General features: G+C 42.6%; 1 protein-coding gene across 1 annotated transcript; it reads right to left on the bottom strand.

The window, feature by feature from the left end:
• Positions 1-11,388, bottom strand: trmt61b (tRNA methyltransferase 61B). The gene is made up of 8 exons (XM_029623115.2): positions 11,031-11,388; positions 9,729-10,847; positions 9,315-9,417; positions 1,816-2,006; positions 1,336-1,427; positions 987-1,189; positions 676-759; positions 1-195 (listed from the first exon to the last, which is right to left on the bottom strand). Exons 2-8 carry the CDS (start codon positions 10,641-10,643, stop codon positions 161-163), a joined length of 1,623 nt encoding a protein of 540 aa, XP_029478975.1. The 5' UTR covers positions 10,644-10,847; positions 11,031-11,388; the 3' UTR covers positions 1-160.
• Between the last annotated feature and the right edge of the window lie 6,300 nt (positions 11,389-17,688).

Here is a 17,688-nt window from a genome sequence, read left to right as displayed (position 1 = left end):
TTTGGTGTTTTATTGAGTCTTTATATTTGGTGTGTTGTCAAGCAGTATGAATTTCAATTTCTAGACTGATTATAGGGCAACTACATTTCTCTGCAGTACCAAATCACATTTCTGAATATAATACACCCAATCGCTCTTCTGATGTGTCTTCGGAGGCTAGCTACCCCTGACTCTTCCTCAGTTTCACCAGGAATGCTGAAAGGACAAAATGCCACAGTGAACAACACAATACCATGGATGTATTCTGAATGTAGCAGATAATCATATCTATCCCAACAGACCCCACATCGAATAGGTTACGTAGTGGTTTCATGCTCATTTGATCACATTTTCCATCAAACTGACTTAAGGCTGTGCATGATGACGTGGGGCACATAAACCACTTGGCGCTTATGTGGTTCAATGTGTTCCCATTGCATTATCCAAACTACACATAAATATCAAACTTGCCCAATCTGGATTTGGCGCATGCTCTCTAATCTAGACAATGGTTTGCTGGTGAAGTGGACATGGTAGGTTATGATGAGAGCAATACTTAATAATTAGCATTCAAATAACAAGTTTGATGCAAATTTCCAATAAATATAATCACTTAACCACCATTAAAGGAAGTCCAGTATACATCTGATTTGTCATATGACTTAACTTTATGGAAACGTGGTTATTGACACTAACCCGTGTGGCTAGCTTGTTCCGGGTGAGGTCGAGCAATGTAAGGGACACTCCCATATGGTGCGGGTTCCGGACTGCTTGTGTATTCTGAAAGAATAACAAAATGTGTGTTAACACACAATATTACCAAATAGAGGGCTTTTATTTTGAAAATGTCAGTGGCCATGTGAAAGACAGGGTCAGAATAACACATTTCTGTATAAGGGAATCATATAATGCAACTGCAGCGGGATATTGTAATTGCCTTTAGTTTAGACAGACATTATGACATCCAAGGATCCCCATGTGACCGGATGATTTGAACAAGAAATCACCTTTTTCTTCATCCGACTTGTTATTCTCCCCTTCCTCCTGGTTTCTCGCTGAGGGAGGAGCTTTCCTGCGGCAGAACCGCCCATCTTTCTGGATTGCCGGAGCCAACAGCCAATCCCTGAGCTGCACTTCGATGATACGTTCACACAGCAGGGGGAGGGCAGAGCATCGGAGGCCCTCCAGTAGATCAATGACCTGCGTTATACTAAATCACACAGAAGAGCGTGAAGGAGACACGTAAAGTACCTCAAAAAATGGAAAACACACTTGAAAGCAAAGACTGGACAGGTGGAGGCAGTGTTTATGGGGTATGGGCTAGGGGTTGTTTATGGACGGGTCGAGGTTACTCACTTGGCTAGGTAGACAGCACAAACTGCTCCAGGATGGAGATGTGGAGTCACAGTGGGCAAAACCAATTGAGGGTTTATCATATCCAGAGCAATCTGAAACACACACACACACGTTTCTGAAGGTTAGTGACTGGTCAAGGGAGGGTTTCCCAGACACAGATTCAACTCCTGGGCTGAAAACCATGATTAGTGCCGGAATCTGGCGCAGCAGTAATGCTCCCGAATCGTGACCCGCATACTCCCATGGTGACGGGGTTCAAGCCCTGTCTCGGCCACTCAGTCTTTGCCCCCAGGATTAGGGGCCCTACTTCTGCCCCTCTATTTCTCTGTATGCCCTATCATAAATTATAAGATTTCCAAGGTGATTTGCTTTCCACTGCAAAAAAATCAATTATACAAAAATACACCAGTTTACAGAATTGCTCAATGAAAACTATAAGTGAAATGCACTAAATTACAAGCAAAAAATACATATCCTTACAGAGTGAAACCCTCGCCCGGCGAGGAGCAAGGATGCCCCCTGCAGGTCAGAGTTATGAAACTGGACGTTGTCGGGCCATTCCTCTCCTCGCCGCAGGATCCAGGAGGAACACCAGCGGTTGTAGTTGAGCACGGCTCGTCTGTGGTGGTCCTCCCTGATTTCCACACTCATAACACTGCCCTTGGAGCCCACTGGGGAGAACAATAATAATAATAATAATACATGCCATTAAGCAGCCACTTTTAGGGTGTTTTCACACTTGGTCCCTTTCAACCAATTTTTGTAAACTCAGTAGGGTTCGCTGAATTTTTTGTGCAGTGTGAACACTCCAAAGTAACTCAGACCACTCAAAAGAGCCCCTGAAGTGAACCAAACTGAAACCATATCGAGAGGTGGTCTGAGTTTGGTTCGCTTGAATTCCGCGTCTGGTTCCCTTTTTTAGGGCAATGTGAACTCAAAGCTCCCCAGGTTTTGCTTGTCATTATTCCCTCACCACACACTAGACTACTGCAACATCCTCATATTGGTGCCACAAAAAGAGAGAAGATGATGATGTGCAGGTTCGCTGGAAAATGTGTGCTGTTTTTGTATATTGATTACCAATTGTCAAGGACTCACAAAAATTCCAACATTTGTGGAGTTTGTAGTTAAGATTGGTTTGCAATATATGATCTGTAGGCTAAGGTTGCTTCCTAAGCTGTTTATTGATTGTAGAGTTTGAATAGTGTGAGAAGACAACCTATTTGGTGAGAATCACAGAGTACACAATCTATTTTAGCTCTTAAAGGGGCAGTAGCTTACCTTGGGTGTACACTTTTCAATTATAGCATTATTTATTCTGCAGTTATCCTGTATTTATTATGTTAGCAATAAAATGTACATGTTAATAGTACCTTCTGATTAAAATGATTATGTCTCATATTTTAATTAAATGCAATCAAATAGTAGAGTGGTGCCAGGAAAATAACCTTCAACGTCATCAAAACAAAAAGGAGCTGATCGTGGACTTCAGGAGACAGCAGAGGGAGCACTCCCCCATCCACATCGATGGGGCCATAGTGGAGAAGGTGAAAAGTTAAGTTCCTTGGCATACACGGACAATGTAAAAATGGTGCACCAACACAGACAGTGTGGTAAAGAAGGCGCAACAGTGCCTCTTCAACCTCAGGAGGCTGAAGAAATTTGGCTTGGCCCGTAAGACTTAAAACATTTACAGATGCACCATTGAGAGCATCCTGTCAGGCTGCATCACCGCCTGGTACGGCAACTGCACTGTCCTCAGGGCTCTCCAGAGTAGAGGTCGACCGATCAATCGGAATGACAGATTCATTAGGGCCGATTTCAAATTATTGAAGTTATTCAAGGTATTTTTGGGAGCCGATTTTGCAGATATTTTTTATTATACCTTTATTTAACTAGGCAAGTCAGTCAAGAAGACATTCTTATTTTCAATGACGGCCTAGGAACGGTGGGTTAACTGCCTTGTTCAGGGGCAGAATGACAGATTTTCACCTTGTCAGCTCTGGGGATTCAATCTTGCAACCTTACACTTAACTTGTCCAACCCTCTAACCACATGCCTCTCGTTGCACTCCACAAGAAGACTGTTACGCGAATGCAGTAGAAGCCAAGGTAAGTTGCTAGCTAGCATTAAACTTATCTTATAAAAAACAATCATAATCACTAGTTATCACACATGGTTGATGATATTACTAGTTTATCTAGCGTGTCCTGCGTTGCCTATCATCGATGCAACGCTGGGGGATGATTTAACAAAAGCGCATTCGCGAAAAAAGCACAATCGTTGGACGACTGTACCTAACAATAAACACCCATGCCTTTCTTAAAATCAATACACAGAAGTACATATTTTTAAACCTGCATATTTAGCTAAAAGAAATCCAGGTTATTAGGCAATATTAACCAGGTGAAATTGCAACAGTTTGGGCAGCCTGTCTCATTGCGAACTAATTTGCCAGAATTTTACGTAATTATGACATAACATTGAAGGTTGTGCAATGTAACAAGAATATTTAGACTTAGGGATGCCACCCGTTAGATAAAATACCGAACGGTTCCGTATTTCACTGAAAAATAAATGTTTTGTTTTCGAAATTATCGTTTTCGGATTCGACCATATTAATGACCAAAGGCTCGTATTTATGTGTTATTATGTTAGAATTAAGTCTATGGTTTGATATTTGATAGAGCAGTCTGACTGAGCGGTGGTAGGCAGCAGCAGGCTCATAAGAATTCATTCAAACAGCACTTTCGTGCGTTTTGCCAGCAGCTCTTCGCAAGCACAGCACTGTTTATGACTTCAAGCCTATCAGCCTAATGGCTGGTGTAACCGATGTGAAATGGCTAGCTAGTTAGCGGGGTGCGCGCTAATAGCGTTTCAAACATTACTCGCTCTGAGACTTGGAGTAGTTATTCCCCTTGCGCTGCAAGGGCCGCGGCTTTTGTGGAGCGATGGGTAAAGCTGCTTCGAGGGTGGCTGTTATCGATGCATTCATGGTTTGAGGCCAGGTAGCGGCGAGGAGAGGGATGGAAGCTATACTGTTACACTTGCAATACTAAAGTGCCTATAAGAACATCCAATAGTCAAAGGTATATGAAATACAAATGGTATAGAGAGAAATAGTCCTATAAATACTATATTAACTACAACCTAAAACCTCTTACCTGGGAATATTGAAGTCTCATGTTAAAAGGAACCACCAGCTTTCATATGTTCTCATGTTCTGAGAAAGGAACTTAAACGTTAGCTTTCTTACATGGCACTTTTACTTCTCCAACACTTTGTTTTTGCATTATTTAAACCAAATTGAACATGTTTTCATTATTTATTTAAGCCATCAGACTGTTAAATAGCCATCACTTGTCGGACTCCACCCAGTACCCTGCCCTGAACTTAGTCACCGTCACTAGCCGGCTACCACCCCATTACTCCCCCCGGCACCTTAGAGGCTGCCCTATGTACATAGACATGGAACACTGGTCAATAATGTTTACATATGGTTTTACCCATTTCATATGCACAGTATGTAACCTTTATTTAACTAGGCAAGTCAGTTAAGAACAAATTCTTATTTACAATGACGGCTTACCCCGGACAAACCCGGACGACGCTGGGCCAATTGTGAGCTGCCCTATGGAACTCCCATTCACGGTCGGATGTGATGTAGGCTGGTAGCCAGTACCAGTCAAAAGTTTGGACACATCTACTCATTCCAGGGTTTTTCTTTATTTTTACTATTTTCTACATTGTATAAAATTTTCCATGTAGAAAATGTCAGTATATATAACCCTTACACAGCCTGGAGGTCCACTGACACTCACTATTATTCTACAATTGTAGAAAATATTATTTCAAAACTATGAAATAACACATGGAATCATGTCGTAACCAAAAGAGTAAAATAAATCTAAATATATTTTATATTTGAGACTCTTTAAAGTAGCCACCCTTTGCCTTGATGACAGCTTTGCACACTCTTGGCATTCTCTCAACCAGCGTCACAAGGTAGACACCTGGAATGCATTTAAATTAAAATGTGTGACTTGTTAAAAATGTATTTTTGGAATTTCATTCCTTCTTAATGCGTTTGAGCCAATCAGTTGTGTTGTGACAGGATAGGGGTGGAATACAGAAGATAGCCCTATTTGGTAAAAGACCAAGTCCATATTATGGCAAGAACAGCTCACATAAGCAAAGAGAAACGACAGTCCATCATTACTTTGTTGGGTTCTAAACAAAGAGTAAAACTCATGTATGATTAGTAAAGCTTAAACCAAGTTTATTCACCCATTGGGTCATACAACTGCATTAGACAAAGACATATTTCCACCAGTGGTAGTATATATACCCCAATTTGGGTGACATCTCTCTAAACATTACAACTTTATTGCTAGGCAGGAAATTAAGTGATGCGGGCAATCAACTGTTCCTTCTCCCTTAAATGTGACCTGACCTCATCCCTCACTAAACCACATCTCTCCATCAGTGCCTGTCAACATGTGATTGCCTTTCCTTTATTCAGCACATTCCAAGCTTAATTGACACCATATACATTCCTCCTACAGATAATCATTCACTTCTGGTGTAGAAACCAGACTATGGCACTCAATATTTCAACAGGATACCTGATAATTAACAATATTTCAAGTTTAGAGTCCTCATCAGAACTCATCAACTTTAAGACATTAAGGTCAGTCAATCCGGAAAATGTCTTCAAAAGCAGATGCGAAAACCATCAAGCGCTATGATGAAACTGGCTCATGAGGACCAGCCCAGGAAAAGAAGACCCAGAGTTACCTCTGCTGCAGAGGATAAGTTTATTAGAGTGAACTGCACCTCAGATTGCAGCCCAAACAAAAGCTTCACAGAGTGTGGTCCAGTGCTGCAAGGAAAGACCTAGTTAAGCTGCAGCTGGCCCAGCACATCTTGCTCTTCAATTGTAATCAGAGGACTGATATAAATACTATGCATGCCAGTCTCTCTTGGCTAAGAGTTGATGAGAGACTGATTGCATTAATGTGTTGAAAATTCCTAATTGTTTGCATAGTCAACTTACACACAGCTCTGACACACACTTATCCCACCAGACATGCCAGTCTTTTCACAGTCCCCAAATCCAGAACAAATTCAAGAAAGAGTAGAGTATTATTTAGAGCCATTATTGCATTGAACTCCATTCCATCAGCCAATGGGGATCCAAATAAAATACCAAGTTACAGACACATCTCAATATCAACTTTTCAGAGGAGTTTGTGAATCAGGCCTTCATGGTTGATACCTGCAAAGAAACCACTACTAAAAGGACACCAATAAGAAGAAGAGACTTGTTTGGACCAAGAAACATGACCAATGGACATTAGACCGTTGGAAATCTGTCCTTTTGGTCTGGTGAGTCCAAACGTGAGATTTTTGGTGAGATGCAGAGTAGGTGAACGGATGATCTCTCCACCATGAAAGATGGAGGTGTGATGGTGCTTTGCTGGTGACGATGTCATCCAATCATTTAGAATTCAAGGCACACTTAACCAGCATGGCTACCACAGCATTCCGCAGTGATACGCAGTCCAACCTGGTTTGCTCCCTCCAGGCTGTGTAAGGGCTATATGACCAAGAAGGAGAGTGATGGTGCTGCATCAGATGATGTGGCCTCCACAATCACACAGCCTCAACCCAATTGAGATGGTTGGCGATGAGTTGGACTGGAGAGTGAAGGGAAAGCATCCAACAAGTGCTCAGCATATGCGGGACTATCTTCAAGACGGTTGGAAAAGCATTGCAGGTGAAGCTTTTTTGGTTACTACATTATTCCATGTGTTATTTCAAAGCTTTTTCTACAGTGTAGAAAAGAGTAAAAGAAAGAAAAACCCTTGAATGAGTAGGTGTGTCCATATAGATAGATATATATACATACACACACAAAATTGAAGTGGGAAGTTTAAATACACTTAGGTTGGAGTCATTAAAACTTGTTTTTCAACCACTCCACAAATGTATTGTTAAACTATAGTTTTGGCAAGTCGGGTAGGACATCTACTTTGTGCATGGCAAGTAATTTTTCCAACAATTGTTTACCGACAAATTATTTCACTGGATCACAATTCCAGCGGGTCAGAAGTTAACATGAACTAAGTTGACTGTGACTTTTTTCAGCTTGGAAAATTCCAGAAAATTATGTCATGGCTTTAGAAGCTTCTGATAGGCTAATTGACATCATTTGAGTCAATTGGAGGTGTACCTGTGGATGTATTTCAAGGCCTACCTTCAAACTCAGTGCCTCTTTGCTTGACATCATGGGAAAATCAAAAGATATCAGCCAAGACCAATAAATTGTAGACCTCCACAAGTCTGGTTCATCCTTGGGAGCAATTTCCAAACACCTGAAGGGACCACGTTCATCTGTACAGACAATAGTATGCAAGTATAAACACCATGGGACCACGCAGCCGTCATACTGCTCAGGAAGGAGACGCATTCTGTCTCCTAGAGATGAACGCACTTTGGTGCGAAAGTGCAAATCAATCTCAGAACAGCAGCAAAGGACCTTGTGAAGATGCTGGAGGAAACAGGTACAAAATGATCTATATCCACAGTAAAACGAGTCCTATATCAACATAACCTGAAAAGCCGCTCAGCAAGGAAGAAGCCACTGCTCCAAAACCGCCATAAAAAAATCCTGACTACGGTTTGCAACTGCACATGGGAACAAAGATCGTACTTTTTGGAAAAATGTCCACTGGTCTGATGAAACAAAATAGAACTGTTTGGCCATAATGGCCATCGTTATGTTTAGAGGAAAAAGGGGGACGCTTGCAAGCTGAAGAACACCATCCCAACCGTGAAGCACGAGGGTGGCAGCATCATGTTGTAGGGGTGCTTTGCTGCAGGAGGGACTGGTGCAAGTCAAGATATTGGAGTGGCCATCACAAAGCCCTGACCTCAATCCTATAGAAAATTTGTGGGCAGAACTGAAAAGGTGTGTGTGAGCAAGAAGGCCTACAAACCTGACTCAGTTACACCAGCTCTGTCAGGAGGAATGGGCCAAAACTCACCAAACTTATTTTGGGAAGCTTGTGGAAGGCTACCCGAAACATTTGACCCAAGTTAAACAATTTACAGGCAATGCTACCAAATACAAATTGAGTGTATGTAAACTTCTGACCCACTGGGAATGTGATGAAAGAAATAAAAGCTGAAAAAAATAAAAGCTGAAATAAATCACTCTCAACTATTATTCTGACATTTCACATTCTTAAAATAAAGTGGTGATCCTAACTGACGTAAAACAGGGAAATTTTACTCGGATTAAATGTCTGGAATTGTGAAAAACTGAGTTTAAATGTATTTGGCTAAGGTGTATGTAAACTTCAACTGTGTGTGTGTGTGTGTGTGTACCGGTATATACACACACACACAGTCCGACATCGCTCACCTTAAGAAAAATGTATTCCATTCTTTTACATTTGTGTGTACTGCACTGTTGGAGCTAGGAACCCAAGCATTTCGCTAAACCCACAATAACATCTGCTAAACACGTGTATGCAACAAATAAAATTAGATTTGCTTCCAACATCTAAGTAGGTATATCTAGCCGTATGATAACACACTGATTGAATGGCTTGTCCTGCACTTTGTGAAACCCCAGAGTGCATCCAGGTGACTTACAAAAATGTATACACGCATGACTGTTTGTTTGGCCCCAGCGGGAATCAAACTCATAACCCCTGGCGTTGCAAACGCTATGTTCTTACCGACTGAGTCACACAGGACCAAGACAAGAACGAGGGGTATCGGGGACACCCCAAATTGCCAATCTTGGACTATTCACGTTGAGAATAAGACTTTCTGATTCATCCTAGTGAAGGCTTAAGATATGGATGCAGTTTATCTTTCCCCTCTATTGTATGACAACCAGCCACACAAGCATTTGTCCACTTCCACTCATCATGATAGCAAACAGGTGATAAAATAAATATACAAACCAGCTCGGGACAGGAAAAGCGACATGGCCCCTGACCCGGAGCCTGACTCCAACACACAGTCTCCCTCTGTGACGTCCATCATCATCAGCATCATACTGGCATCCTGGAGAGAGGAAGAAAGAAGAGAGTGTGAAAGAGACAGAAAAACTCATAGGATATAAGTCTTTCCTACAATGAGCTGTTGTAGCTTAGTATGTACTGTGCAGTTAAAGTATAATCTCTGATATCAAATCATGTAATGTTTGATTCCACAAGCCAAGCCAACACAGTCAAGACTATACCATTGCGCTGGTGATAGCACTGCATGCACTCTCCATAAGCAACAATAATACTGCTCAGTAGCATGATGTATTCTGGGGAAAAAAGGTTATGCCTCTTCCAGTGCCAGAAAGGAGCATCTGCTACATACAATACCTTTGGATAGGCGATTGCCGGCCCCCTCTTCATATAAAGCACGTATTCCTCCAGGTTGGGCCGCCGTATAAGGATGGGTGTCCCGTGGATGGTCCGAATGAAGTCTCCTGCGTGGCGGCCGACGATGTCACTGTGTCCGATGGTGCCCCAACTGCTCTGGAGACGTTGCCCATCCTGCAGCTGAAACATCTTCCTAAACTCCACGCGGCCCTTCTTCCGGTACTCCGCCAACAGCAGTTCCCCAAAAGTGAGTAAATGCTCCCCGGGAAGAAGGGTGGGAGTCATAGGAGTCACGTATCCCTCCTCTTGTGAAGAATTTGTTACCTCTCTGAGAATCGGGCAACCATTTGGCTCTAGTACTGTGTTATCAATGACAGTACCCTCCTCTTTTTCTTCTCTCGGTCTAACTGTGTCATGTCCTATGTGCACCTGTGGTTCTGCACTTTCTACTTCTCCTTGTGAGCTGTGGGTCTTAGTCTCAGTCACTGAAGCTGCTGAAGTGTTGTGGTCTTTTTGAACCCCAACCCCATCAGGTTCCCCCTGTTCCACTTCCGGGTTCTCCTTCTCTCTCAGCGCCAACAATTCTGGGGCTAGTGAGTCCTGAGGCAAAAGGCGGCTAATCCTCTCCAAGGGTGAGAGTGGTCGCCTTTTACCAAACAAACCTCTTCCCTGGGTGTGCATAGGGGTTAGAGTCTGGGGTGAGGGGTCAAGGTTGTCTGTTGTTTTGCTCCAGTTCTCATTTTCCCCTTTCTCCCCCTTAGGATCAGTCCCAAAGCTCCTTGTGTACAGTGTACATGTAGGGAGTCGACTTTTGGGAAGGAGCTGCCTGTATCCCTGCTGGCCAATGCAGGTGACACATATCCGCACCAGTCTTTGTGTGAAAAGAGACCCACCTAACTGAAATCCAACAGACATCAGTGCGAAGTGGAGTAAAACTGTGTGTGCTGAATTGGTACCATGTAGACAGTGTTTTCATGACACCAGCATGTTGCATTCAGTGTTCAATGCTTTTTCAAATCACTAAGTGACACTTGACAAATGACATATGATGCTGACAGTGACTCGATTTCACAACGAACTTTGATGGAGAATAATAACCCACATTTGAAAAGTCCGGTCCTTCACAAATGAGAGAAGACAGAGACGAGAGTAATTAATGTAAATATACAGTATACTATACATTTACATCAAGAATCATGAACAAAATTGACAGCGCGTTTACATTTCAGGAGGTAATGGCAGATAGCGTACAGAAGACGTTGTACATAGATCACCTATTTTTTTTAAATGTCATTAACTTACCGTTTCGGTCCTTGCCCGTTGCTTTACACTATGGATGTCGCCATGCTGGAAAACGCATGTGTTCTACGTCAATGCAAAGCGACAGACCACGGATGCCGTACTTTCTATTTACCACTAGATGGTGCTGATTAAATCATTATTTCCTGGCGATAAATGCACATGTCCTCTCCAAAAAGTGATGTACTCAGTTGCTAATGTTTACAATAAAAAGGCCATGCCACCATGCAAAGGAGAAATAAAAAGGTAATGTCATGCCACCATGCAAAGGAGAAATAAAAAGGTAATGTCATGCCACCATGCAAAAGAGAAATAAAAAGGTAATGTCATGCCACCATGCAAAGGAGAAATAAAAAGGTAACAATTGCTATGGCATCCACACATAATTTGTTGCTCTTTGCACGGTAGTTGGCAGCTATAATACTGCCACAGATAGACCTATACATTTCTTTGAGACATTAATTTGTCTCTAGTTGAACTCGTTTAATAATTGAACTAATAGCCAGAGCCACTTCAAGGTATCAAAGACATAGACTGTTTACTTTTCATACGGAATTAGACACCTGGGCTTCGTTGAACGACTGGTTGAAAAACTGGCAGCTGGGTTCTTCTTCTTCGATTATGTTTAAAAGCGGTTGGCACCCAATATGTTGCATTACCGCTAACAACTAGAATGGAGAACAACTCCATTATTCTTTGCTTGAAAAAATAAATAAATACCTTACCACCTATTCTAACACTACACTCACAACATTTTTTTGTTTTTATAAAAATAACACCACCCTACTACACTATTTAAATCTATTTAGTCCTACATCAGACAAACAACCTGAAAGGATGGGACACCACCACCTCATACACCCTATAACTCTTATGATTTCAAGTCTCGCACACCAAAATACCTCTCTGCAGTTGCCGCCAGAACCTCAATTTTCTGCAACCTACGTTCCATCCCTGCAGTACAGTTGATAACCATTGCTATATATGCTAAAAATCTAATCTTACTGAAACATATCACTTGTTGGCCTATCCCTCTGTACTGGTACAGATCTACTACTCATATCACTCCTCTCAGGATCCCTCCCCCTTGATCCATCTTCCTCTACTTTCTTCACTGCCTCAGCATATGACAACTTCTCCCCAATGATACACATTCCTTTATCTCATGCCCATCTGCACACTTCTCACACCTAGGAACCTCCCTCCTACACGCTGCTGCCACATGCCCATAAGCTTGACATCTGTAACAACGTAATGTATTTGGCACAAAAGCTTGTACAGGATAACTTACATTTCCTTACATCACTGTCAGGCAAAGACTCAACATCAAAACTCAAAAGAACAGACAATGACTCTTCTTTTTCACCAGTCTCACCACCCTGCCTGCGTCGCACCAAACGACGAGCATCACAAACCCGGAATCTTCCCCTTCAGTTGTTCAACTTTTACATGTACTGCTACCCCAGTAATCACTCCTTTCAATGGTGCCCTTTTCTTGAGAGCAAAACAATTCACATTTCACAATTCCTTCTGTCCCAGACTCATCTTTATCCTGACCCTCGGTGCAAGCCTCGGGCTCTGAGAACTTCACCACACCTACCACCTCCAATATGTCGCCCTCATTCACACCCTCATTCACATCCTCCTGTCTTCAGCTCGCTCTGCTTACACTTTCTACCATCCTTCTTTAACAAACATCTCCCTTTTCCTCGCCATTTTTAACTGCCTCAAGCTCACCGTCTTCCTCCCGCTCTCTCGTAGACTTCCTCTGGGAGCAGGGTTGCCAGGTCAAGCTCATATTTCTTGCCCAATTACTACTCAAAACCCACCCAAAAGGCCTGAAAACTTGTCCTCCAAAAATGTCACAGCAAGAGAGGAGTTGCCACATTTATACAATAAACCATTTTTCCATAAAGTTTTTTGAGTCAATTAAGGAGTATCGTAATAACAACGTTAGAAGCTAAATTTGTTTTTACTCAAAGTAATAATTATTGCAAGCTATGTGTGACATGACGTAATACAGGAATATGAATATGTCACAAGAGAAAAGATAATTAACCCTTATTAAACTCACCAGATCATTTTCCATCAATGGATATCAATTTAACTTGTTTGACTGCTATGATTAAGCAATATGATTAAGCAAGAAGGCACAGGGGTTATGGTATGTGGCCAATATACCATACAGTGGCAATTTTAACATGTAAATCTTTTTTTACTGACCTCGCCTTCTGGGTGATAGCGAGGTGAACAGGCAGTGGCTCGGGTGGTTGTTGTCCTTGATGATCTTTATGGCCTTCCTGTGACATTGGGTGGTGTAGGTGTCCTGTAGGGCAGGTAGTTTGCCCCTGGTGATGCATTGTGCAGACCTCACTACCCTCTGGAAAGACTTACGGTTGTGGGTGGAGGAGTTGCCGTACCAGGCGGCGATATAGCCCAACAGGATGCTCTCGATTGTTTGTGAGTGCTTTTGATGACAAGCCGAATTTCTTCAGCCTCCTGCTGCTGCGCTTTCTTCACAACGCTGTCTGTGTGGGTGGACCAATTCAGTTTGTCCGTGATGTGTATGCCGGGGAACTTAAAACTTACTACCCTCTCCACTACTGTTCCGTCGATGTGGATAGGGGGGTGCTCCCTCTGCTGTTTCCTGAAGTCCACAATCATCTCCTTTGTTTTGTTGAGTGTGAGGTCATTTTCCCGACACCACACTCCGACGGCACTCACCTCCTCCCTGTAGGCCGTCTCGTCGTTGTTGGTAATCAAGCCTATCACTGTGGTGTCGTCCGCAAACTTGATGATTGAGTTGGAGGCGTGCATGGCCACGCAGTCGTGGGTGAACAGGGAGTACAGGAGAGGGCTCAGAAAGCACCCTTGTGGGGCCCCAGTGTTGAGGATCAGCGGGGTGGAGATGTTGTTACCTATCCTCACCACCTGGGGGCGGCCCGTCAGGAAGTCCAGTACCCAGTTGCACAGGGCGGGGTCGAGACCCAGGGTCTTGAGCTTGATGACGAGTTTGGAGGGTACTATGGTTAAATGCTGCGCTGTAGTCGATGAACAGCATTCTCACATATAGTGCCTTGCGAAAGTATTCGCCCCCCTTGAACTTTGCGACCTTTTGCCACATTTAAGGCTTCAAACATAAAGATATAAAACTGTATTTTTTTGTGAAGAATCAACAACAAGTGGGACACAATCATGACGTGGAACGACATTTATTGGATATTTCAAACTTTTTAACAAATCAAAAACTGAAAAATTGGGCGTGCAAAATTATTCAGCCCCCTTAAGTTAATACTTTGTAGCGCCACCTTTTGCTGCGATTACAGCTGTAAGTCGCTTGGGGTATGTCTCTATCAGTTTTGCACATCGAGAGACTGAAATTTTTTCCCATTCGTCCTTGCAAAACAGCTCGAGCTCAGTGAGGTTGGATGGAGAGCATTTGTGAACAGCAGTTTTCAGTTCTTTCCACGGATTCTCGATTGGATTCAGGTCTGGACTTTGACTTGGCCATTCTAACACCTGGATATGTTTATTTTTGAACCATTCCATTGTAGATTTTGCTTTATGTTTTGGATCATTGTCTTGTTGGAAGACAAATCTCCGTCCCAGTCTCAGGTCTTTTGCAGACTCCATCAGGTTTTCTTCCAGAATGGTCCTGTATTTGGCTCCATCCATCTTCCCATCAATTTTAACCATCTTCCCTGTCCCTGCTGAAGAAAAGCAGGCCCAAACCATGATGCTGCCACCACCATGTTTGACAGTGGGGATGGTTTATTCAGGGTGATGAGCTGTGTTGCTTTTACGCCAAACATAACGTTTTGCATTGTTGCCAAAAAGTTCAATTTTGGTTTCATCTGACCAGAGCACCTTCTTCCACATGTTAGGTGTGTCTCCCAGGTAGCTTGTGGCAAACTTTAAACAACACTTTTTATGGATATCTTTAAGAAATGGCTTTCTTCTTGCCACTCTTCCATAAAGGCCAGATTTGTGTAATATACGACTGATTGTTGTCCTATGGACAGAGTCTCCCACCTCAGCTGTAGATCTCTGCAGTTCATCCAGAGTGATCATGGGCCTCTTGGCTGCATCTCTGATCAGTCTTCTCCTTGTATGAGCTGAAAGTTTAGAGGGACGGCCAGGTCTTGGTAGATTTGCAGTGGTCTGATACTCCTTCCATTTCAATATTATCGCTTGCACAGTGCTCCTTGGGATGTTTAAAGCTTGGGAAATCTTTTTGTATCCAAATCCGGCTTTAAACTTCTTCACAACAGTATCTCGGACCTGCCAGGTGCATTTATAAGGAGACTTGATTACACACAGGTGGATTGTATTTACCATCATTAGTTATTTAGGTCAACATTGGATCATTCAGAGATCCTCACTGAACTTCTGGAGAGAGTTTGCTGCACTGAAAGTAAAGGGGCTGACTAATTTTGCACGCCCAATTTTTCAGTTTTTGATTTGTTAAAAAAGTTTGAAATATCCAATAAATGTTGTTCCACTTCATGATTGTGTCCCACTTGTTGTTGATTCTTCATAAAAAAATACAGTTTTATATCTTTATGTTTGAAGCCTTAAATGTGGCAAAAGGTCGCAAAGTTCAAGGGGGCCGAATACTTTCGCAAGGCACTGTATCTCTCTGGCATTTTACATTATTTATGCAGCAGCATATGTAACTGATGTGAAATGGCTTGGTTCACCTTCCAACAGGAAAACGACCCTAAGCACACCGCCAAAAACAATGCAGAAGTAGCTTCGGGACAAGTCTCTGAATGTCCTGAAGTGACCCAGCCAGAGCCCGGACTTGAACCCGATTGAACATCTCTGGAGAGACCTGACAATAGCAGTGCAGCAACGCTCCCCATCCAATATTTCAGAGCTTGAGAGGATCTGCAGTGCAGAATGGGAGATACTCCCCAAATACAGGTGTGCCAAGCTTGAAGCGTCATGGCCAAGAAGACTCAAAGCTTTAAATCGCTGCCAAAGGCGGCTCCATTTATTCCATTCCAGCCATCACAATGAGCCCGTCCGCCTATAGCTCCTAAGTAGCTAGTGTTGTACTAGCTAGCTGCACAAGCAACCGTGGTTAACATAAAGCCCTGGACAAGAGCATAGCAGCACACTGACGCCCTGGACTCATGCGATACACGAGATCAACAAACATCTACAGGTTGCACATCAGTGGCGGTCGGTGTCGTTTAAGATAAGGGAGGATGATTTTTTAAAATGACAATGGTCTTATTTCTATTACAGCATATTGGATGACTGTCATTCATATTCCATTCACCCAGCTCAATGTAACATCGATAGTTTTAAGTTACTGCATGATACTTGAATATTCCCAGTACCCATCATGAGGTGGCTACAATCTAGCCTATGAATTAAAGTTTACAACGTAGATGCACAGGTCGAGAGAACTTTGAGTAATCAAGGTGACAGACAGTGACACATTCAACACTGCCTGTCACACTCTTGCCTGCATCTAGCTGATCTAGGGTGTAATCATTAGTCCAACAGTTGCAAATGAGAGTTTCCATTGGACAAATTCAGGTATATTTATCCCCGTTTCGAATCGGGGATAAACGAGTTAGTCAACCCACTACAATCATGCAGTACAGTCAGAAATCAGTTTAGCAGTTACACCGGCGGCAAAATATTAATAAAACCAAAAGCTTACCTTAACTTGGAAGAGTTCCAGTGTTGGATAGCCATAGCCAGCTAGCTAACATAACATCACTCTCTGTTTGAGCCGGGTGTTTGAGTAGGCTAAACTAGCTAGCTGCAGTCAGCTAGCTAAGTGAAAGTGAAAAAAAATACAACCAAATAGCTAGCTGAGCCATTCTTTTGAAAAAAATGTTTGTATTCTATCAGAAAAGGACATATTGGTCAAGCTTAAGCACTTAAATCCTAATAAATATAGGCCGTTTGTTCACACATGGGATATTTCCACCCTGTTAGAGACAAATATCCCATGGCCCATGTGTGAACAATCTGCCTATATTTATTAGGACATACACATGGCTGTCTGAAAGTGTTAACAATGCATGTATATATCTAGATTTAGATTTTCAAAGAGATAAAATGTCCCAGAACAGTGCTTCATTTGCACCACATTTTTGCTAATAAGAGTGAATAACAACAGAATTTGGTCAACATTTTTGCATAGGTAGTATCTTGACTTTATATTGCGATTGGCAACTTTCATAAATTACGGCAATGACCTTGTTCGCCTCTCAGTCACCCATGTGGGTATAACCAATGAGGAGACGGCATAATGAGATGGCATAAGGAGGCAATCGCAATATAAAGTCAAGATAAGAAAAAGCCTGGAAGGAGGACAGATGACTAGAAACGATTCGGTTGACCGTTTTATGTGTGGATGAGTGAGATGGCACGTGGGTACAAGCTTCTATAAACCAATGAGGAGATGGGAGAGGCAGGACTTGCAGCGAAATCTGCGTCAGAAATAGAACTGACTTCTATTTTAGCCCTTGGCAGCGCAGACACTCGTTGGTGCAATATTTGAAAACATGTATGTCAAAATGTATTTTGCAACACTTGCACACGCGACATGAGCGGTGTAGTCAGCATGTCAAATTGGCCCTCAGCATGAAATGTTACACTGTCTCGTGCAGCCATCTTGAGCACCCACATTCCTCCC

Source organism: Oncorhynchus nerka, linkage group LG28 (assembly GCF_034236695.1).
Source record: "Oncorhynchus nerka isolate Pitt River linkage group LG28, Oner_Uvic_2.0, whole genome shotgun sequence".
In the NCBI taxonomy this organism is placed as follows: domain Eukaryota; kingdom Metazoa; phylum Chordata; class Actinopteri; order Salmoniformes; family Salmonidae; genus Oncorhynchus; species Oncorhynchus nerka.
Note: the sequence above shows the minus strand (reverse complement) of the source record. Positions and strands in the feature narration are given on the sequence as shown.

Excerpts from the sequence above, each read along its gene's own strand:
- trmt61b (XM_029623115.2), bottom strand. The coding sequence starts at position 10,643 with ATGTCTGTTGGATTTCAGTTAGGTGGGTCTCTTTTCACACAAAGACTG. Across the intron at positions 9,418-9,728 it reads CGGCAATCGCCTATCCAAAG|GATGCCAGTATGATGCTGAT; the intron begins GTATTGTATGTA and ends TCCTCTCTCCAG. Across the intron at positions 1,428-1,815 it reads CCGGGCGAGGGTTTCACTCT|ATTGCTCTGGATATGATAAA; the intron begins GTAAGGATATGT and ends TGTGTGTTTCAG.